Source organism: Microtus oregoni, unplaced genomic scaffold (assembly GCF_018167655.1).
Source record: "Microtus oregoni isolate MIOR12 unplaced genomic scaffold, Mior012 000047F_ref0000412, whole genome shotgun sequence".
In the NCBI taxonomy this organism is placed as follows: Eukaryota; Metazoa; Chordata; class Mammalia; order Rodentia; family Cricetidae; genus Microtus; species Microtus oregoni.
In genome coordinates, this window is record NW_024543221.1 from 1,354,076 (window position 1) to 1,377,680 (window position 23,605).

The following is a 23,605-nucleotide window of genomic DNA, read 5'->3' on the forward strand; positions in this document are numbered from 1 at the left end:
TCCTAAACCCACAAGGGCTTTGCATGGCAATGGTTTTGCTTGGAGAGGGAGGGAATACTGTTGGATATCCCCAGAGAATTAAGACAGCCTCCATTGTAACTTCAATAATACACACAGCAATTCTGAATAGGCACAAATCTGAATTCACAGTCTGGCTGTGAGGCCCCAACACTTAAAGCGACCTACTCCAGCTCTTGTTTGCTCCATCGGGTTGGTCACAGTGAGCATAGTTCTTTGACCATGTCCGGCTGAGATAGGATGGCAGCAGTTCCCTGGGCACCTAGTCAATGGATGTGAACCTGTTCCTAGGCTGGAGGACATACACTACACTGAAATGTAGTGCCTCAGACTGCACCTACACAGCCTCAGGCACCTGCTTTTCTCAGAACATTTAACGAAGTGTAATTAGACAGTAGTAACAGTGACCAGATCTCTCTCAAAGACATTTTCCTTTTCTGTGAGAGGAAAGCATAGGACCATTGATGGATGTAATGAAAGACAACACATTCTAAAATCTGTTCGATTAATTAACACCAGTTAGGACAATCTGGCACATTGCTGCAGCTGTTTGTAGAAAATGGAACATTTTGCTGTCTTTCTTAACTGATGATTTATTCTTAAAAAATAATTAATTTTTTTTTGATTTATAAAACCAAGGTGGCAAGTAGTAAGACAACTGCTAACAAATGGCATTTCTGTAGACTTCTGAACCAAAAAAGAAAGAAAGAAAGGAAGGAAGGAAGGAAGGAAGGAAGGAAGAAAGAAAGAAACCCACTCTATGTGTACTAATGCTTTATTGCCCCCTTTCTTTTCCCATAATGGACAGCTACAATTTATGGACTGCCAAAGTTAAAGCCCTTGCCTTGGCACTTAGAACCAAGAACTTCAGTTAATAGCCACTGGGACCCCTCCCCTCCAACAGGAAGCTGGGACAGCGAGAGGCTTGGCCATCCTCTCACTTGCCTTTCCAGCCTAGAGATCATGAATGAGGTGAGAGGAGGCCAAGCCACATAGCTTCCCTATTCCTAGTCTAGGGCAGACCCTGACAGGCATGGACCACACTGGCTGCTGCACTGTACAGCAGCAGAGCAAAGCCAGACTCTACTTCCCATGCCCACACAAGTCAGGTTCCCACCTTGGGAATTATGCTAACCTAAGGGCTTTCTGTACAGTCTCAACACTCTAGAAAGGAACTCATCACCCTTCAAAGATACTGAGGAGGCTTATGCAAAATGGTCTACCCTTGCATGGACCATTGATGAATGGAGGTGAGGAAAGAGGTTAAAGTTAAATTCTAGAAGCAGAGCATATAAAGCATTTTCTCTCCAACATTTCAGAGGTTTTAGGAACTGAGAAATAAACATACAAATTCTCATCAGGACAGCTACCATGAGTTAAGGGTTATAAACATGAAAACAGGAGGAGTCAAGATGTCCTGGTCCTTGACTCCTGAGCCAAATTATTCATGAAACAGTGACTGACTAACCACAAGAGTATCTTTAATAGCTTCTAATTTCACTTGGTTGAGACTGTCCAGAGTTTTAAACTGTTTTTACAGCTACTGGCTTTTAGTCTTATATTTCTTCATGCTCATTCCACTTAGGAATTTATTATATTGGACTTTTCATGAAGATCATAAGGACCAGTTAATCAGGCCATTCAAGCTTGGAGTCATCTAGAGCCTTTAAGAGCTGGTTTGCCAGGCACACTCCAGAGAAACACAGGCTCTAGAGATTATCCCAAAATCCCTGGGCTTATTCATCAGGCAGTTGAGGCATCTTGTCTCAGACAAGGCGTGAAGTAAGCTCCCGAGCTTTAGTCTATGCTTTCACATTTCCTATCTTCTAAAACTGGGCTTTTACTTTTAACTTTATGAAGTGAACTATCTACTCGTAACTCTTCCTTTCCATGCCCTATTTATATTTTTTCAAATTCACATATTTAAATTCACACACTTAAAAAGACTCCTCAAATGACAAAACTTTTTTAAGAAAAGAACCATCTTGATAAGGCTGAGACTGAGAACAGGGACAGGTCATGAGTCAAGCGTGCTGTTAAGGCCCAGGCACGTTATTTGGAAGGTTGAGGCATCAGGATCCTTTGAGATCCAGACCTAGCTAGGCTTGTGAGATTCCCTCCAACATACTTTCAGTAAGACACCAATATCTTCCTATCCCAGTGTAGACTATGGATGTCAACTGGGAGGAAAGGTAGCCCAGATATTTAAAGGCAACTGCACTGTGCTGAGAGCAGGGAATATTCTTTACCCTAACTTTCCCTGTCCCAGTCAAGGTTTATGTTCACTTGTTTAATAAATATTTATCAAGTATCTATGCTGGGCCAGGCATCTATGCTGGGACCTGGGACAAATAGCTGCTAAGTCACAAGATCCTTTCTCTCAGTAATATTATGTTACACTGACAAAAACAGAAAACAAACTAACAAAAAAATAGCAAATAAAGGCATCATAATCTACACAGAAGCATTCCAGTAGAAAGGAGCTTGTTAAGACTACGCTACTCCATAGACTAGTACATCAACGGTGACTCTCTGGGTGAGAATAAGGATGTATACTGTAAAAGGAACCCAGCTTAGAGCTTTACCCTGGGGAATGATGGTCTGCAAATAACTAGCCTTAGATTCAAATGGCAGAGCCCAGAAAGAACTCAGGGTAGGCATTTTCTCGGTGTGTTCAGCCACTCACTGGTGCTTCCCAGCATTTTGAACAACTGTATTGCTGCATCCTATGCTGGAACCAGAGGCCAAGGCCTATGCCCATAACTTCTACTCAGATAACTCTTAACTAATTCCCTGCAACTCCAAGGCATTTTTGAACACTCTCCAACTTCTTAGTGATGCTAAAAGCCTACCAATAGCACATGTAACTCATTTTAGCACGTGGGCATCTTAAGCACTTTGCTGGTATCCCAACTGAGCTGTGAGCCCTGCTCCTAGCTGTGTGTGACACTGGGCTCCAAAGTCTTCACTTACAAAAAGTTAAACACTTGTTGGTGAATCTAAAGGCACAAAGGACCAGAAGTGCACATATGTCCACACAGACATTTCCCCTCAGGACATATACTCTCCTGGGTACAGAGCCATGGAACCCAGATGAGTCCTAGTTTGTGCTTCAACAATAACATTAGTCAACTGTGACCACTATGGGAATAGTATTTCGTCTTCTTTTTCTGTCTCACAGACATTCAGTGTAACTGAGCAGTAACAATCAACAACAGAGAAAAATGTTCAAACAAAGAAAAAGTAAGGAAGAAATGCTAAAAGATGCTACATATGAATGCCTGGGATACTTTTAGCTTTCCAAACATGACCTTAAAACTCTACCCTATCCTTGTTCTTCATCAAAATCTACTTATTTATAGCATTTCATAAGAGTACAGAGCATATTTTAATGTATATGGAACAACATGAAATGGTATATGAACACACAGCCTAATCCATTTTTAATTTAAAGTATGTGCATGAAAATAACAAACTAAACTGTGTTGAAAGATACTACTGTTTAAGGAAAACCTAGTTTTAAAAGTAACAAGTTCAAACGACTAAGTAAGGAGGAGGCAAAAGCATGAATTCTGACGATATGATGGAGGAAACAAGGTCTGGACTAGGGAATGCTCCCGACAGTCCGCAGAACACGGCTAAGACAGCAGCAAGGAAGGCGATGTCTGTATTTCAGCCTCTAACTCTCCACCCAGGGCTGTTCATGTTCCTGCTGCTCTGCTATTCCCTCACAGGGAGCTCCAAATTCTCAACAGAAATGTAATAAAAGTCACAGTTTGATTTAATCTTTAAAGTAGCAAATGATTCTGAAAAAGACTGTTTACAATTATTTTAGAAAGCTATCAACTGTGTAATAAATTTACTTACATTTTTCAGGTGGTGTTATTGTAATAGTTTGAGCTGTAAATTCTTCATCAAAATATCTTGTATCTGTCTCAGATGTTACTTGAGGCTTAAAAGGAGGTACAAGCTATAAGAAAAAAGAATACTGTCAATGTATTTTAATTAAGGAAACCTTACTTTTAGGATATAATTAGAGAGCAAACAATGAAACGAATGGTGACAAAGACTAGAAGGCGGAATCACACTGTAAGGTAGACAAGGTGCTTGCCTCCCTCTGTCAATAGTCTAAATAGAGCATAGTAAGATCTTGGCTACTCCATCAACAACTGATTATGAGAAACAGAAGAATGGGGAACTCATGAACCATGCTGAGATGAGAACACTGTATAGTCTGTTATAATTATTCACTGATAACAGGCTTAGAGGGGCTATAGTAAAGAAGTTGGCAACCAGGTGAGATGGCGGTTCTTCCTGGGGCAGCGAGAATGCAATCTTGCCTGCTATCCTTTCTTTCTTTCCTAGTAACTGACTTAACAGGTTAATATTAAAAATATAACTGATCTAGGAGTGGTGATGCACGCCTGTGGTCTCAAGATTCAGAAGGCTAAGGCAGGAGGATCACATGTATGTAGTTTGGCTACATAGTGAGACCCTGTTTGAAAACCAACAAACCAACATATCAGCAAAAGTCAACGCAACACAGCTGTTCTGTAAGGCACAGGCAACACTCCACCTTTATAATTTGTAAAGAATTCTGCTTTCTTGGAACAGGCATTAATGCCTACCTTTGCCATAGAATCAGAATTCTTAGCAGCCTCTGAAATTCATGAAAAACTGCATCCAAGCTTTTATTCCCTCACAAGGGCTGTGTCCCGAAGTAGTCTGAAGTAAGTATGCTAGCACTAACAGAGCTGGACTGACTTTAGTGGGTCTCAAAGCAAGAAGAGGGTGAGAAGGAAGCCTCAGATGGCTGATCCATGTTAATCTGTACTGGCTGGAGGGGAGCAAGGTGACAGGATTCTCACTTGTCAGAACTCTGACCCCAAAGGGCAAGAGAGACATATGCATCTCCTTTTGAAAATAAGATGCTTAACCCCAGACTTTGTGAGTCTCATCAGAACAAAATATAATTCTTACAAGAATAGGAAAAAGAAACAGGATAAAGAAATTAGCATGTTTTGCTAAAATATTGAAGAAAAACAGTTGAACTGAGAGAAGTGTGTTGTCCTCATTCTCACTGCCACCAAATATGTATTAAAATGTTTATTCTCTACATAGATTCTGCTTTTTAAAGTTGGTAAATGGGGTCTGCAAACAAAACAACAAAAATGTGAAGCAGATTTAGTGGCACACACCTATAGCACAGCACCAACCAGGAGACAGAGGTAGGACTGTGAACCTGAGGCCATTCTGGGCTACACGGAGACCCTGTCTGAAAGAAGTAAGACTGTATGTAAGGATAGCTTTCAAAGAGATAACAGCATTAAAGTGGCTTTAACCTGCTCCTACGTGTCTATAAAAAAAAGAAATTTGGACACTCAAGGAAATACATGAACTAAGGAAGGTTATGTCAAACTGAGGAAAAGAACCAAATGTAAGCCTTGATCTGGGACCTGCAACAATTCCCCCCCACCTCGTTTCTTTACAAATGAGAACAAATAACAAGCCAAACCAAACCACAAGCCCTAGTCTGTGACATTTTGCTACAGTAACCCCAGCACACAACTACTGCATGAACTTTTCTAGTTTGGCCTTAAGCCAATAGTATCATATCATCTTTGTTATCTATCTATATCTCTAGGCTCCTCTTTCAAAATATTCTTGTATCAGCTGCCCCAGTGTAAACCCCTATAGAAATGATAAGCACTAATAATCAGAAACACCTAGCTACAAATTAGTTAGCTTTTATGTGCTAATTCAGTAAACAGCAACCATATTATTAAAGTATAAACTTGATATATTTTCCCAACAAATACATTGTACTTCAAATAGATCTTTCTTTGAAAGTTACTGTGTTCTTAGAAAATGTTGTAAATGATCAAAACAGCAGGATCAAGATTAGGGCTACTACAGTAGGAATCTAGAAAAGTCCATGTGATAAAGTCCTTGATGTCAGAAACTTAATCAACTTTAAGAGATGGGCTTAGCTTTGTCTTAGAACATATGCTCTTGAAGGTGACCACAGAGCCTCAGTTTCTCCCTTTTATTTCTCTTTCACTGGTGCCATAAGTAAGCAGCTTGTTCCACCTGTACTTCCCGCCATGATGTGCCATCTGCCTCTTGATAAGTCCAACAGAAATAGGATCGGCAAGTCACATGTGGAAACTTTCAAAACTGTGAGTCAAATAAGCCTTTTTGGGGGCTGATTGTCTTGATTATTATGTTATCACAATAGATAATGTATTCAAGGCATTAAATTCAGTTGACTGAAAAGGCATATTTAGAGCTAGGTTTACTTGTATACACTCAAGTACATTGAGTATTCTTCTAACAATCAAATCATACACTAACATTCACTATTTTCCTAAAATTAAATACTTATGTTTCTTTACAGTATAAATAGAGGCATACATTTGAAAGACAATTTTCTTAAATTCATGAGAATATATCAGTCCATAATTCCACTTGGGTTGGGAATACTATATGAGTATAGGACTAAGATCTTCAAAGTAAATCTCCTCAGACTTCCCTTAGCATCTTGTGACTTCCTTGTTCCTGTATGTTTAATTTTTTTGTTTGTCTGTTTTCTATTTTAAGGCTGTGGTGCTTAAGAAATTGAGTAGTACCTGGCTCTTTCTATGATAGACCATGATTATAGTGTCACAGCTGCCTTAGAACCCATGGCAATCTCAATCATTATGTGCTAGTATATATAAATCAAAATACTGAGACAAAGACAACAAAAGGTAACAAAAATGTGCAGCACTCGTAGGTTCAAAATCTGTTACTCTATTTTTATCTCTTTAAAGCAATATGATATAGTAGCTAATCTTATGTAGAAATTCTGGTTAATTTGATCCCTGTTCCTCTTAAAAAATTTTTGTATCACACTGAGGCAGGACCAAGGCCCTCCAACCTAGAGTGGATGGGGGGGTTGGGTGGGGATAAGGTGGGGAGAGGAAGGAAGGGTGAGGGAACTGGGAATGGTATGTAAAATAAAAGATTGTTTTAGAAAAATTAAAAACTCACCTTATGGTTTATACAAGTATGTATACAAGTACTGGAAAAAGCAAGAATATGGAATATGTATACATAAAATGAATCCACTTATGTCATGTATTATTTAACTATGCTATACATAAAGCTCTATAATACCAATTCCTTCTTAAACATAAACTAAAAATTTGAAATAAGTATATCTCATTTTTCTGTAACCATATAATATTAATTGACATTCACATGTATGACCTCAATCCTATGAAAAAAATATCAAGGTCAAGGTCTATAAATATTCATAAGTCATAAACTAGAACCACAAAAGTGGGTGTTTTAGCCATACCAAGCATTGTATGCAAGTTGAATTCAAAGAAAGAAAACCAAAACTTAGAGCAGAAATCAATGAACTTTAAAAAAGACAATCGAGAAAATAAAACCAAAACCTGAATTTTTTTAATTAATAAAGATGATGAGTCTGTTTGTGTTAAATAAATGTACTTCTATCAGTTTTCTTTGCATTTTAGGTAATTCTTCACACAAAGATGCTGTAAACTGGTACAAAATGTGTGTTTCACTAAAGATTATACTACTGATATTTACACCTGAAACATGTCACTTGTCACACTCGATAGCTCTGGACTGATACCTACTCAGAGCCAAACACTGCTTCCAGTTTGGACTGTTCCGACACTTGGGCATTAAACATGTCTATTCAGTATGATTTTTTCCCAAGATTTCGTTGTAGGTGAGATTTTTTGTTGGGGGGGGGGGTTGAAAGAGGGTTTCTCTGTGTAGCTTTGGAGCCTGTCCTGGAACTAGCTCTGTAGACCAGGCTGGCCTTGAACTCACAGAGATCCATCTGCCTCTGCCTCCCAAGTACTGGAATTAAAGGTGTGCACTACCCCTCCTGGCTTTAGGTGAGAGGCTTTTTTGTTTAAATTGATTTTTATTGAGCTCTGCATTTTTCTCTGTTCCCCTCCCTGCCTCTCCCCTCCTCTTCAACACTCTCCCAAGGTCCCCATGCTCCCAATTTACTCAGGAGATTTTGTATTTTTCTACTACCCATGTAGATTAGATCTATGTATGTCTCTCTTAGTGTCCTCACTGTTGTCTAGGTTCTCTGGGATTGTGATTTCTGGGCTGGTTTTCTTGGCTTTATGTTTAAAAACCACTTATGAGTGATAATTGTCTTTCTGTGTCTGGGTTACTTCACTCAAAATGATGTTTTCTAGCTCCATCCATTTGCCTGAAAATTCAAGATACCGTTATTTTTTTCTGCTGTGTAGTACTCCATTCTTTGGTTGAGGGGCATTTAGGTTGTTTCTAGGTTCTGGCTATGACAAACAATGCTGCTATGAACATAGTTGAGCACATGTCCTCGTGGCACGATTGAGCATCCTTTGGATATATACTCAAAAATGGTATTACTGGGTCTTGAGGAAGGTTGTTTCCTAATTTTCTGAGAAATCGCCACACTGATATCCAAAGGGGTTGTACCAGCTTGCCCTCCCACCAGCAATGCAGGAGTGTTCCCTTTACCCCACAACCTCTCCAGCATAAGTTGTCATCAGTGTTTTTGATCTTGATCATTCTTACAAGTGTAAGGTAGAATCTCAGAGTTGTTTTGATTTGCATTTCTCTGATGACTAAGGATGTTGAACTTTTCCTTAAGTGTCTTTCAGACATTTTAGATTCCTCTGTTGAGAGTTCTCTGCTTAGGTCTGTACTCCATTTTTTTTTATTGGATTATTTGTTCTTTTGATGACCAATTTCTTGAGTTCTTTGTGTATTTTGGAGATCAGATGTCTGCCTGATGTGGGGCTAGTGACGATCTTTTCCCATTCTGTAGGCTGTTGTTTTGTCTTGTTGACCGTGTCCTTTGCTTTACAGAAGCTTTTCAGTTTCAGGAGGTCCCATTTATTAATTGTCTCTCTCAGTGTCTGTGCTACTGGGGTTATATTTAGGAATGGTCTCCTGTGCCAATGTGTTCAAGTGTACTTCCCACTTTCTCTTCTATGAGGCTCAGTGTGGCTGGCTTTATGTTGAAGTCTTTGATCCATTTGGACTTGAGTTTTGTGCAGGGTGGTAGATATGGGTCCATTTTCATTCTTCTACATGTTGATATCCAGTTATGCCGGCACCATTTCTTAAATACGCTTTCTTTTTTCCATTTGATATTTTTTTGCTTCTTTGTCAAAAATCATGTGTTCGAAGGTGTGTAGATTAACATCTGGGTCTTCGATTGGGTTAAGTGAGATTCTTATAAGAAACAACATATATATGTATATAAAATCAATCCATAGGCATTTCTTAAAGGTTATGCTATTTATATCATATGGAAAAACTAATGTTAGTTTTGACAGCTGTCTATGTTCTTTTACATCTTACGTAAAATACCTCATGACCAAAACAAGGCAGCAATTATGACGTTCAGCCATGAGAGTGTCTAGTATGTATTTGGAATGCATCTTTCTCTGGATAAAGTTTAAAAAGTAAGCCATCATTTGAAGGTGATAAGAGCAGCAACTTGACAATACTCAGAAACCTGTGTCTCTCTTCTTGTTTCCTGTTCCAATCACAATCACAATCACTAACATCCGGATAACCACCTTATGTCATCCAACTCTTCAACTAGAAATGCTAACAGGACACTAGAATACCCTGTCTGACTCAGAAAGTTCCATTACAACACTTGCATGACATTTCACCAATGAACTTGAAATATGTTGCAATAATGTGTTCTAAAAACAAACTCCATTCTAGACCATGCATGTTTCCCAGTACTTAGTACCACTCGCCTACACTCTTATTCTCCATGTCAAAGCCACATTTCCCAACCACTCTGTCATCCTTTTCTTCCTATAGAGGAAATCCATCCTTCAACTCTATACTCCTGACTCCCAGAGGTTTACATTCTTTCCTGTTCGAACTCAAATGCTGGTTCCTTAGACAAGTTTTTTTTTTTAAATGAATTAAAACACTTTTCCTCTTGCCTCTCATACTTTTAGACTAAAATCTGTTCCTATTTCTTTTAAGTTTCTATAGAATCCATATTCCTTTTCCTTCCTTGATGCCTCAATTTTAATTTCCGAGGCCCCTGAAAATTAATATACATCACTGTGATGGTGTGAACAGGAATGGCCCCCATAGACTCATGTGTTTGGATGCTCAGCCCATGGAGAGTGACACTATTAGGAGATAGGGCCTTCTTGGAGTAGGTGTGGCTTGTTGGAGGAAATGTGTCACTGGAGATGGGCTTTGAGGTCTCATATGCTCAAACCTAGCACAGTGTGACATTCTCTTTCCACCATCTTAGGATTCAGAAGTAGAACTCTCAGCTCCTTCTCCAACACCATGTCTACCTGGATGCTACCATGCTTCCTGCCATGATGATAATGGACTAAACCTCTGAAACTGTGAGGTGGGCCGAATTAAATGTTTCCTTTGTAAGAGTTGCTGTGGTCACAGTGTCTCATCACAGCAATAAAACCCCAACTAAAACAATCACTGAGGCAGACTTTTAATGGGATTCTTTTCTAGACCCTCTCCCTGCTACTATACCAAGAAATCTAGAAAAAGTTCCTGTACTGCATACCATTTCCTCCCACCAGGCACAGGAATAGCACTATTCCGAAGATGTCCTATGTGCTCAGGCATCTCTCCACTAACACATCTCTCCTTGTCTCTCCAGTCAGTCATGCCACTTACTACTGCTTCTTCTTTCCTTAAATTGTTCTTCTCCCTTTCTTAAATATTATATTTCCATTAATTTCAATATCACATTTCCTTTAATTTTCCTTTCTATGAATGTTATCAAAGCCAAGAAAGATCAATGACTGAAGTGTAGAGCAAAAGACAGCCTCAGAATGCAGGCTAAAGAAAAACTCATACAGATGCAGAGACCTATAGTAAATGATGAATTGCTAGCATTTTTAACCACTTTTAAGCAGTACTGCCGAGAGTTTAGTGGGTGTAGCCCTATGGTGGAGAACTTAGCTAGCAATTATGCAACCTGGGTCTAATCCCTAACACTGCAAATATCAGAACTGTTATCTATAAAGCAACAATCGTAATTATCATATGCTGTGATGTTTATCATAAGAAAGAAAAAAATCCTTGGAAAGTGGCAGCACAGAAATGGTGACAAGAGGAAAAGCCTGCTGCTGAATGTGATGTGGTTACAGCTGAAAGCAGACTGAGTGGAAACAGACACTGCCGAGTCTAGACACACCCTCCAACAAAAACAACTGAGATAGCTAGGAAGATTATGGCAGAGGTAAAATGGAACCAGAAATACCAAAGAAATCACAGAGAGGTAGGCAAAAAGAAAGGCAAAAAAGACAAGCTAAAATCAGCCAGACAACTCTACCAATAAATGAATTATATGAAGATAGCTGTATATTACATTTCATTAAGTCATACGTTATGCAGTAAGAACAAAAAACAATAAACTACATACCAAAAACAGAATCTACTTATTTATTATTTAAATAGATCAAAGTAAAATGATGAGAAAGAAACATACTACACACACACATACAACCTTATATTTAGTAAGAGAAAAAACAGTAACTAGTCCCATGGATTAATTCATCAAGATATACCACTTGCAAATTTAAACATATATACAGTTGACAGTGCAAATTCAGAACACAGAAAGTGGACTATGAGTGCAGCTCTGTGGCAGAGCACTGGCCTCACACACGGAAGGATCTGGGTTTGAGTAGATCACTGAAAAAAAATTAACAAATAAACAAAACCAAAAAGAAACACAAAATTAAAAAGATGTTTACAATTGTGGCTGAAGATTTCAACAACTGCTTGTCAGTAACTGATAGTACCAGTACACGGAAGAATGCTGCCGACATGAACTGCACCATCTGCCATCTTAACAGAACATGTGTCCCATACCCACAGGAGCATCTTGGGAAAGCATGCTACAGAGTGAAAGGCGAATCTGTGTTTCTTCTTCTCCTCCCTACTCTATCCCTGATAGCTTAAAGGTTTTTTTTTTTCTTAAACTTTGTTATAAAAAATGTCACACAAAAAAAAATCAAACAACAAAATTATCCAGATTCAAAGATAACTCAATAAACTTCTATAATTACAGCAGCCATTTGGTTCTCCTCATCCCTTAATACTTAGTTCTTCCTTTTAATCTTTCCAACATGCCATATAGATAAAATATTTAAAATATTTTCTAAAGGAAAATGTAGTTCAAAATGAAAAACAGGTCTTTTAATGTCTCAAGAGCTCTCGGCGCCAGGAGAGCCAGCCTTGGGGTGAGGTTCTGGCCCCGTGGCGCCAGCCTGGGACGGGGAGCTCAGAGGTTCCTTGGCCCCCTATCCTTCTTGGGCTCTCTGCAGGGCCTCTACTCCCTGCATACCGCCTCTTTCTTCCTAGCCCACCCAGCTTCATCCAGAACCCTCCCCACTTCGGCCCCACCGCCCTCTTTTGGCACATAACATCACCCAGCCCAGCCTGTCCGAATCCTCGGGGCACCCAAGTGGGCGGGAGTTCCTTTGTTTCTATGGCCTGCCTGCACCAAGCAGGGTAGGCGCTTTGTTTGCTAGTTGCCCAACCAGCAAGGAGACCTGATCTCTCGGCGCCAGGAGAGCCAACGTTGGGGAGAGCCAGCGTTGGGTAGGTAAGGAGACCTGATCCGGTAAAAGAAGATCCATAAGGGAGCATTTGGAAGAAGAGATGGGCAGACACCAAGGCAAGAATTTGCCCAACAAGCTGAAAAGAAACATGAAGCCACCAGAAACCAGCGATCTCACAACGGGAGGACATGAACACCTTAATCAAGAAGAAGTAGAAAAGATTGACTTCATGAAAGTGATTGACGCCCTTAAACAGCATGTAAAAAACGCCCTTATAGAAATGGATAAAAAATATAACAGAAAGTTTGAAGAATTGAATAAATCAGTGAATGATACCCTAGAAAACCAAGGAAAAACAATCAAACAAATAATGGAAACAGTTCAAGACTTGAAAACTGAAATGGAGGCAAAGAAGAAAACACAAACAGAGGGCAGGCTGGACATGGAAAATTTAAGTAAACAAACAGAGTCTACAGAAACAAGCATAACCAACAGAATACAAGAGTTAGAAGAAAGAATCTCAGATTCTGAAGATACCATAGAGAAAATAAGCACACTGATCAAAGAAAACAGCAAGTCCAACAAACTCTCATCACAAAACATTCAGGAAATATGGGACACAATAAAAAGACAAAACCTAAGAATAATAGGAGTAGAAGAAGGAGAAGAAGTGCAGCTCAATGGTCCAGAAAATATATTTAATAAAATTATAGAAGAAAACTTTCCCAACCTAAAGAAAGATATACCTATGAAGGTTCAAGAAGCATACAGAACACCGAATAGGCTGGATCAAAAAAAAAAAAAAAACATCCCCTCGCCATATAATTATCAAAACACAAAGCATACAGAATAAGGAAAGAATATTAAGAGCTGCAAAGGAAAAAGGCCAAATTACTTATAAAGGTAAACCTATCAGACTTACACCTGACTTCTCCATGGAAACCATGAAAGCCAGAAGGTCCTGGATAGATGTACTGCAGAAACTGAGAGACCATGGATGCAAGCCCAGATTACTATACCCAGCCAAGCTTTCGTTCACTATAAATGGAGAAAATAAAAATTTCCAGGATAAAAACAAATTTAAACAATACGCAGCCACAAATCCAGCCTTACAGAAAGTAATAGAAGGAAAATCACTAACCAAGGAGTCCAACAATGACTACAATAACTCAGACATCTAGAGACCCTTCACCAACACAAATCAAAGAAGGGAAACACATAAACTCTACGACTAAAAAAATGACCGGAGTTAACAACCACTGGTCATTAATATCACTTAATGTCAATGGACTCAACTCACCTATAAAAAGGCACAGGCTAAGAGATTGGATACGAAAACAGGATCCAACATTCTGCTGTTTACAAGAAACACACCTCAACCACAAAGACAGGCACCTACTCAGAGTAAAGGGCTGGGAAAAGGCTCATCAAGCAAATGGATCTAAGAAACAAGCAGGTATGGCCATACTAATCTCTAACAAAGTTGACTTCAAACTTAAATCAATCAGAAGAGGTGGAGAGGGGCATTTTATACTCATAACAAGAACAGTTCAGCAGGATGAAGTCTCAATCCTGAACATCTATGCCCCTAATATAAAAGCACCCACGTACATAAAAGAAACATTGCTAAAACTCAAGGCAGCCATCAAACCGCACATACTAATAGTAGGAGACTTCAACACTCCTCTCTCACCAATGGACAGGTCAATCAGACAGAAACCTAACAGAGAAATAAGAGAATTAATGGAGGTAATGAATCAAATGGACTTAACAGACATCTATAGAACATTCCACCCAAATAGGAAAGAATATACCTTCTTCTCTGCAGCTCATGGAACCTTCTCAAAAATCGACTACATAGTAGGTAACAAAGCAAACTTCCACAGTTACAAAAAAATATTAGTAACCACCTGTGTCTTTTCAGATCACCATGGATTAAAGTTAGAATTCAACAACAATGCTACCCCCAGAAAGCCTAGAAATTCATGGAAACTGAACAGTCAACTACTGAACCATACCTGGATTAAGGAAGAAATTAAAGTCTTCCTGGAATGCAATGAAAATAAAGAAACAACATACTTAAACTTATGGGACACTATGAAAGCAGTCCTAAGAGGAAAGTTCATAGCACTAAGTGCCCACTTAAAGAAAACAGAGAAAGCTCACATTGGAGACTTAACAGCCCACCTGAAAGCTCTAGAAAAAAAAGAAGCAGACATACCTAGGAGGAGTAGAAGACTGGAAATAATCAAACTGAGGGCTGAAATCAACAAAATAGAAACACAGAAAACAATATAAAGAATCAATGAAACAAAAAGCTGGTTCCTGGAGAAAATCAACAAGATTGATAAACCCCTATCCAAACTAATCAAACGGCAGAGAGAGAATTTGCAAATTAATAAGATCAGAAATGAAAAGGGGGACATAACCACAGATACAGAGGAAATTCAGAGAATCATTAGATCTTACTACAAAAGCCTATATGCCACAAAACTTGAAAATGTAAAGGAAATGGACACTTTTTTAGAAAAATACCATATACCAAAGTTAAACCAGGACCAGGTGAACAATCTAAATAGACCTGTTAGTCGCGAAGAATTAGAAGAGGTTATCAAAAACCTCCCTACCAAAAAAAGCCCAGGACCAGATGGTTTCAATGCGGAATTCTACCAGAACTTCCAAGAAGACCTAATACCTATACTCCTTAATGTATTTCAAATATAGAAACAGAAGAGGCATTGCCAAATTCCTTTTATGAAGCTACAGTTACGCTGATACCAAAACCGCACAAAGACTCAACCAAGAAAGAAAATTATAGACCAATCTCACTAATGAACATCGATGCAAAAATACTCAACAAAATACTGGCAAATCAATTCCAAGAACACGTTAGGAAAATTATACATTATGATCAAGTAGGCTTCATCCCAGAGATGCAGGGCTGGTTCAACATACGAAAATCTATCAATGTAATCCATCATATAAATAAACTGAAAGAAAAAAAAACATATGATCATTTCATTAGATGCTGAAAAAGCATTTGACAAAATTCAACATCCCTTTATGATAAAAGTATTGGAGAGATTAGGGATACAAGGGTCATACCTAAATATAATAAAAGCTATATACAGTAAGCCGACAGCTAACATCAAATTAAATGGAGAGAAACTTAAAGGCATCCCACTAAACTCAGGAACACGACAAGGCTGTCCACTCTCGCCATACCTCTTCAATATAGTGCTTGAAGTTCTAGCAATAGCAATAAGACAACATAAGGGGATCAAGGGGATTCGAATTGGAAAGGAAGAAGTGAAACTTTTGTTATTTGCAGATGACATGATAGTGTACATAAGCGACCCCCAAAACTCCACCAAAGAACTTTTACAGCTGATAAACACCTTTAGTAATGTGGCAGGATACAAGATCAACTCCAAAAAATCAGTCGCCCCCTTATACACAAAGGATATGGAAGCAGAGAGGGAAATCAGAGAAGCTTCACCTTTCAGGATAGCCACAAACAGCATAAAATATCTTGGGGTAACTCTAACCAAGGAAGTGAAAGATCTATTTGACAAAACTTTAAGGCATTGAAGAAAGAAACTGAGGAGTATACCAGAAAATGGAAGGACCTCCCTTGCTCTTGGATTGGGAGGATCAACATAGTAAAAATGGCAATTCTACCAAAGGCAATTTATAAATTCAATGAAATCCCCATCAAGGTCCCATCAAAATTCTTCACAGATCTTGAGAGGACAATAATCAACTTTATATGGAAAAACAAAAAACCCAGGATAGCCAAAACAATCCTATACAACAAAGTATTGTCTGGAGGCATTACCATCCCTGACTTCAAACTCTATTTCAGAGCTACAGTGATGAAAACAGTGTGGTACTGGCATAAAAACAGAGAAGTTGACCAATGGAATCGTATAGAAGACCCGAATTTTAACCCACAAACCTATGAACACCTCATTTTTGATAAAGGAGCCAAAAGTATACAATGGAAGAAAGAAAGCATCTTCACCAAATGGTGCTGGCATAACTGGATGTCAACCTGTAGAAGAATGAAAATAGACCCATACCTATCACCATGCACAAAACTCAAGTCCAGATGGATTAAAGACCTCACTATCAGTCAGAACACATTGAACCTGATAGAAGAGAAAGTGGGAAGTACCCTACAACAGATGGGCACAGGATATCGCTTCCTATCTGTAACCCCAACAGCACAGACATTAAGGGCAACATTGAATAAATGGGACCTACTAAAACTGAGAAGCTTCTGTAAAGCAAAGGACACTGTCACCAACACAAAAAGGCAACCTACTGACTGGGAGAAGATCTTTACCAACCCCGCAACAGACAAAGGACTGATCTCCAAAATATATAGAGAACTCAGGAAACTAGACTTTAAAATGCTAGTTAACCCAATTAAAAAAATGGGGCACTGAAGTGAACAGAGAATTCTCAGCAGAGGAAGTTCAAATGGCCAAAAGACACTTAAGGTCATGCTCAACCTCCTTAGTGATCAGGGAAATGCAAATCAAAACAACTTTGAGATATCATCTTATACCTGTCAGAATGGCTAAAATCAAAAACTCCAATGATAGCCTTTGCTGGAGAGGCTGTGGAGGAAGGGGTACCCTCATCCATTGCTGGTGGGAATGCAATCTTGTGCAACCACTTTGGAAATCTGTGTTTTGGTTTCTCAGGAAATTCGGGATCAACCTACCCCTGGACCCAGCAATACCACTCCTGGGAATATACCCAAGAGATGCCCTATCATATGACAAAAGCATTTGTTCAACTATGTTTATAGCAGTATTATTTGTAATAGCCAGAACCTGGAAACAACCTAGATGCCCTTCAACGGAAGAATGGATGAAGAAAGTGTGGAATTATATACACATTAGAGTACTACGCTGCGGTAAAAAACAATGACTTCTCGAATTTTGCATGCAAATGGATGGAAATAGAAAACACTATCCTGAGTGAGGTAACCTAGACCCAAAAAGATGAACATGGGATGTACTCACTCATAATTGGTTTCTAGCCATAAATAAGGGTCACGGAGTCTACAATTGGTGATTCTAAAGAAGCTAAATAAGAAGGTGAACCAAAGGAAAAACATATAGTTGTCCTCTTGGCTATGGGAAGAAGACAAAATTGCCGGGGAGAAAATTGGGATCTTGGGGGTGGGGTGGGATGGGGGTAAGGGGAGATGGGGAGAGAAAAGGGAGAAGGGGAGGATGGGGGGAACTTGGGGAAACAGGATGATTGGGATAAAGGAAGGTTGGATAGGGGAGCACGGAAGCACAATTCTTAGTTAAGGGAGCCACCTTAGGGTTGGCAAGAGACTTGAACCTAGAGTGGCTCCCAGGAGCCCAAGGCGATGTCCCCAGTTAGTTCCTTGGGCACCTGAGGATAGGGAACCTGAAATGACCCTATCCTATAGCAATACTGACGAATATCTTGCATATCACCATAGAACCTTCATCTGGTAATGGATGGAGATAGAGACAGAGACCCACACTGGAGCACTGGACTGAGCTCCCAAGGTCCCAATGAGGAGCAGAAGGAAGGAGAACATGAACAAAGAAGTCGGGACCACGAGGGGTGCACCCACCCACTGAGACAATGGGGCTGATCTATTGGGAGCTCACCAAGGCCAGCTGGACTGTGACTGAAAAAGCATGGGATAAAACTGGACTCTCTGAGCATGGCGAACAATGAGGGCTGATGAGAAGCCAAGGACAATGGCATGGGGTTTTGATCCTACGTAATGTGCTGGCTTTGTGAGAGCCTAGCCAGTTTGGATGTTCACCTTCCTAGGAATGGACGGAGGGGGGAGGACCTTGGACTTACCACAGGGCAGGGAACCCTGACTGCTCTTTGGACTGGAGAGGGAGGGGGAGAGGAGTGGGGGGAGGGGGAGAAGGGTGGGAGGAGGGGGAGGGAAATGGGAGGCTGGGAGGAGGCGGAAACTTGTTTTTTTTTCTCCTTTTCTCAATAAAAAAAAAAAGTTAAAAATAAATAAATAAATAAATAAATAAAGTCTCAAGAGCATCAGCTCTCAGCCTTTCTATGCTGCGACCCTTATACAGTTCCTCACGTTGTGCTGACCCCCGGCCATAAAATCATTTTGTTCTTATTTCAAAACTGTAATTTTGCTACTGCTATGAATTGTAATGTAAATATCTGTTTTCCAATAGCCTTAGGCGATCCCTGTGAAAGGGTCATTTGACCCCCAAAGGGGTCACGATCCACAGGTTAAGAAATGTTGGCTTAGGGAAAAAAAAGGCTCAACAATAATCATGGTTCTAACCTACAAAACTAGCAATAAAACGCAAATGCGGCAGAATGATGAAATAATCAAATGGGCTAAGTGAGACTGCACAGTGGCAGCACACTTCCCTAGCACATGACATGTAAGACCTTGGTTAAGTTCAAGTCCCAGCATTCATGTGCTCGCTCACGCAAGCACTCACGCAAGCACTCATGCAATAGCGCGTGCACACACGCACACACGCACACACACACACACACACACACACACACACACTAAGATAAAATCCCAAACAAACAAGCAAACCCACAATAGAGAAAAATTAATGAAATCCAAATTAATTTGATTCTTTTCAAATTTGAAGCTGGGTTTGAAAGAGAGCTCCATGGTTAATTGTTGCTCTTCTTGTACAGGACTGGAGTTTGGGCCCCGGGCTCCAGAACACTCATGGCAGCTCACAAATATCTGTAATACTATGAACTCCATGGAAACTACACACTCATGGACATGACACTACACAAACACAGAGTGAGTACTTACATGTGTAGGCAAAACACTCATACACACATAAAATAATTCTAAAAATATTAAAATAAATAAATGAAATGAAATCCGAGGCTGGACTAGTTAGCAGTGCATACCTGTAACTCAAAGAACCAATGGAGAGAGGGTGTTGAGTTTGAGGGCAAGACAGGTTACACAGGAAGACCCAGCAGGAAAGACCATGGTGACGAGTTACACCAGCAAACAACCTGCCAGAAAAATCTTCCAGCTTAAGGGTGCTAAAACAATCATATTCTCCTAAGGCTCAAATGGCTGTCCCTCTCTGCAAAGGGGGTGAGAGGGCAAGATGCATTGGAGAACAAAGGATCAGCTCTTCCACCTTCTCCTGAGGGTTACCATGCTACTATAACTATTTCACTTCTGTTTTTGAAGACAGTGATTAAGACATAGTTTTAAGGTACTAAATATGTCATCTCTATTGTGTCACAAATATTTAGAAAGGGGTAAAAAAAGGGCAGGTTTTGTGAATTCAAGGTCAGCCTGGTTACCACCATCAGTTCTACATTACACAGAGACACACAGTGAGACTGTCTCAAAAAACATTTTAATTAGAAAACTAGGCATTAATTATGGACTAATACAAAAAATAATAAACACAAAGTTTATTAGTAAGTGATAGTGCCCAACTTTAAAGATGAAATACCTAATTATACATAAGTTACATATTTGAATTTTTATAATACTTATTTATCTGAGTGTATGTAGAAGGGTCTGCATGTGGCACAGCTCACATGTGGAAGTCAGAAGACACCTGGTAGGAGTAGGTTTCTCTTTCTACCATGTGTGTCATGGGGACTCGCAATAAAACTACCACAGCCTCAGTTGTGCTGTAGCTCCTCCAACCTGTCTTCATTTCATTCCTCATGGCCATATCAGGTGATCTTGACCCAGTAAGTAAGTGCAGGTGCTTATGCCTGACCATGCATTATTTCCAGTTCTTTTGTACTACAGAGACATGATATCCAGAGCATAGCTCACAGAGACTTTCTTAGGTATATATCTATCTCATAAGGATCATTATCTATCTTATAATGTGGATGCAATTGCCTGGATCAAGTCAATTAACATTCACAGCATTCAGAATGCTGATGAGTTTCATAGAGTCTGTGAAAGACCTAAAACATACATGTGCTTTCACATGTTAGAAACGCAAAATATGTAAGTTTGGTTAAAGTGAAGATTTAAGTAAATATTTAAATGGACAATTACCTTAAATGCTTAGATACAGGAAGGGAAAAAAAACACCAAATTTCCCATTGCCAACAATCTAACATAAAAGTGAAATATCAATCATTTCCCCTATGATTTGTACTGGTATCCTTTTATGGTACTCAAAGAGGAAAGTATTTGGCACAAAACAAATATTTCAGATAAAAATATAAAAAAATCCAGAAATGGTTAGATTAGATAAATTAATGAGATAAAACATCAAGTAAAGTAAATTACTGAACATCAAAATTTTACACTAAAATTTTATATAAAGAGCTGGAGAGGTAACTCTTTACGTATAGTAACTAGCACACAAACATAAGAACATGAGTTCAGCGTTCCAGCACCCGCAAAAAGCTAGGCATGGTAGCACACAGTGATACCCCATGGCTGAGGGACATAGACAAGCAGATCCTTATTGCTCACTGGCCAGCCAGGCCAGCCTCATCAGTAAGCTCCGAGGCTCAGTGTAAGAGAATGCAGAATGATATGACTTCAACCCACCGCCACATACACACATATAAAAAAAATTATGGAAGCATTTAAAAATCAAAATCAGTATCTGTATTAACAATATCTGAAGGCAAAGTGAAGTACTAAAGCTGGCAGAGACATCTGGAACCCAGCACTGTGGAGGACAGACAAGAGAACCACTGTGACTGACGACAGGCCCAGAATGCACAGCAAGCTGCACGGCAGCCGGAGCCAAGTGTGACACAGTCTTAAGTAATGAACAAACACCAAAAGGAAAAATGCGCGTTATAATTAAAATAAAGGTACATAATTGGCAGCAATCATTTCTGTGGGAAATAAAGTTATGTTGCAAGTAACAGAAAGGATACAAATAAGACCATAAATCCTTACTTTGTTAAATACAAAAACTGTTTTACTGCAAATTGTTTTAAAAATAAAGAATCTATATATTTGAATGAGAAATGTTCTGAATTAAGACATAAAGGCAATTTTTATAAATTATTATTTCTCTTTTGACTTATCTAAATGAAAAACAAAATGTTAGGTGTCTTCTTTTTCAGCTGGAAGAAATAAGGCTGAAGAAATTATTATTAAAAAAAGACAAAATAAACTCTTGACAATTGGGAGGAGTTTTAAGAGGCACAAAATTACAAATGAAAAATTATGCTAAGAAGTTTGGTTATTGTTTAAACACCAAAGTAAAATAGGAAATATCACTGCATTATTAAATTCTATTCCCATAAATTTCTGCTGTGTAGAGTATCACAAAGACATCTTACCTTTTTGTCGTACACATCTTGCCAGTTTACTCCAGAAAAGAAACTATGCCTCATAATTTCTTTTGCATCATCTGGCCCTCCACCAAGGCTGTGAGTATAGAAATAAAATTTAAAAAATGGAAAACATTTACATAAGTCACACAATAAAACCTTTTGTGTAGATAAAATTTACTGTGTTCGAAATAATTTTAAATGCATAGCCATAAAAATGAAAATTAAATAACTTTAATAACTAAAATTTTCAAACATACTACTAAATAAGAACCATCCTTAGACCAAGGTAAAAGATAAAGGCTTTGGAGAGCACTCTACAGAGGCAAGCACTTCTTAGAGAGGGGGTAATGAACAAGTGACCAACTCCCACGTAGAGATAATGCATCCCCTCTGGGGGTTATAAGACTCCGAAATACACAGGTATCACCAGGTATAACGGAAGATATAGCCACTGTTCTTTTCTTAGTAACTGAGTTCAAAATATTCCTTTGTTAATGTAAATCCCAAAGTAAACAACTGGTTAGAGACACATCTGTGATCTTGTGGAGTTAGTGGTGAAGTTAATCCCAAGACTGAAGTGGCTGGGGCAGACAGATCTGAGTTCGAGGTCAGGCTGGTCTACACAGTGAGTTCCAGAACAACCAGGGGTACAGAGAGAGACCAAGACAATGTATCAAAAAGAAAAACAATAAAACTATCTCTGGAGAGCACTGTTCCAAATAAATAAACAATAAAACTATCTCTGGAGAGCACTGTTCCAAATAAAATCTCACACTGCTGTTGTACCGCTAAAGAACTGCAGAGACAATATTGTTACCATGACACATCCTTACACGTTAATCTACTGTGCAATTCAGAATATAAAAATAAAAGTTAAAAATAGGAAAAAACAAGTATTTTCTATCTTTTAAGGTTTAATTTAGTACTTGTTCATTAAAAAGAAAGTATGTATGAAAAATAAGACTGGAAAGGAGGGAAAAGAAAAAAAATGAGAGGAAAAAGAAGGTAAAGGAACATACTGGAGTTTGGAACTAACATAGGAAACTCTCTTTCAAATTAATCAAGAACAGATGCATGTGTGTATGAGTTCATTATGATTTTTACTATTTTAAAGGATGTGAAGTGTAATAAATACAAAGAATAGAATGTTTCCATTATCAACTAGCCGCAAAATTATTCTCACAGAAAACATTTCATTTTTGCTCAATTACAAATTCAACTATAAATGAATTTACAGTTCTAATTAGTTCTGACTTGGTACTGTCTGTTTATGGTAAAGCCAGAGAAGAAAGTGACATGATAAACAGCAATCAGGATCTGCTTCTGTCAGTGAGTGCTGAAAGATGAGAGACTCTCCACGGGAAGAGCACTTCCTCTACCTCTCCCGGCATTTACAATGTCCCAGAAACCAAACGCTCTTCAACCAAATCTCATCTATTAACCTTTCATTCATCACTTTATTAGGTCTAAAGAATAAAAGCAACAAATCAAACATTGACTTAAAGTACTTGTCAATTTAGATAGTAGAAGAAATGCCATCCCCATAGCCAATTTCAAAATACCATAGTAGATCCAATCACTATATATTGTTTCCACACAAATAAAACGTCAGAAACAAGAATATGGAACCAAATTATAAGAGTGATAAATTGTTTATCAGCTGTAAAAGTTCTTTGGTG

At 38.9% G+C, this 23,605-nt stretch overlaps 1 protein-coding gene across 4 annotated transcripts in view; it reads right to left on the minus strand.

Annotated features, from left to right (window-relative positions):
- The window catches only part of Akt3 (AKT serine/threonine kinase 3), a 248,082-nt gene that overhangs the window by 6,711 nt on the left and 217,766 nt on the right, over positions 1-23,605 (minus strand). For all 4 annotated transcript variants that reach the window (XM_041635417.1, XM_041635418.1, XM_041635416.1 and 1 more), the window contains 2 exons: positions 21,933-22,020; positions 3,886-3,988 (listed from right to left, as the gene is read on the minus strand). In XM_041635417.1, the coding sequence (XP_041491351.1) occupies positions 3,886-3,988; positions 21,933-22,020 (191 nt within the window). The remainder of the gene's footprint in view (positions 1-3,885; positions 3,989-21,932; positions 22,021-23,605) is intronic.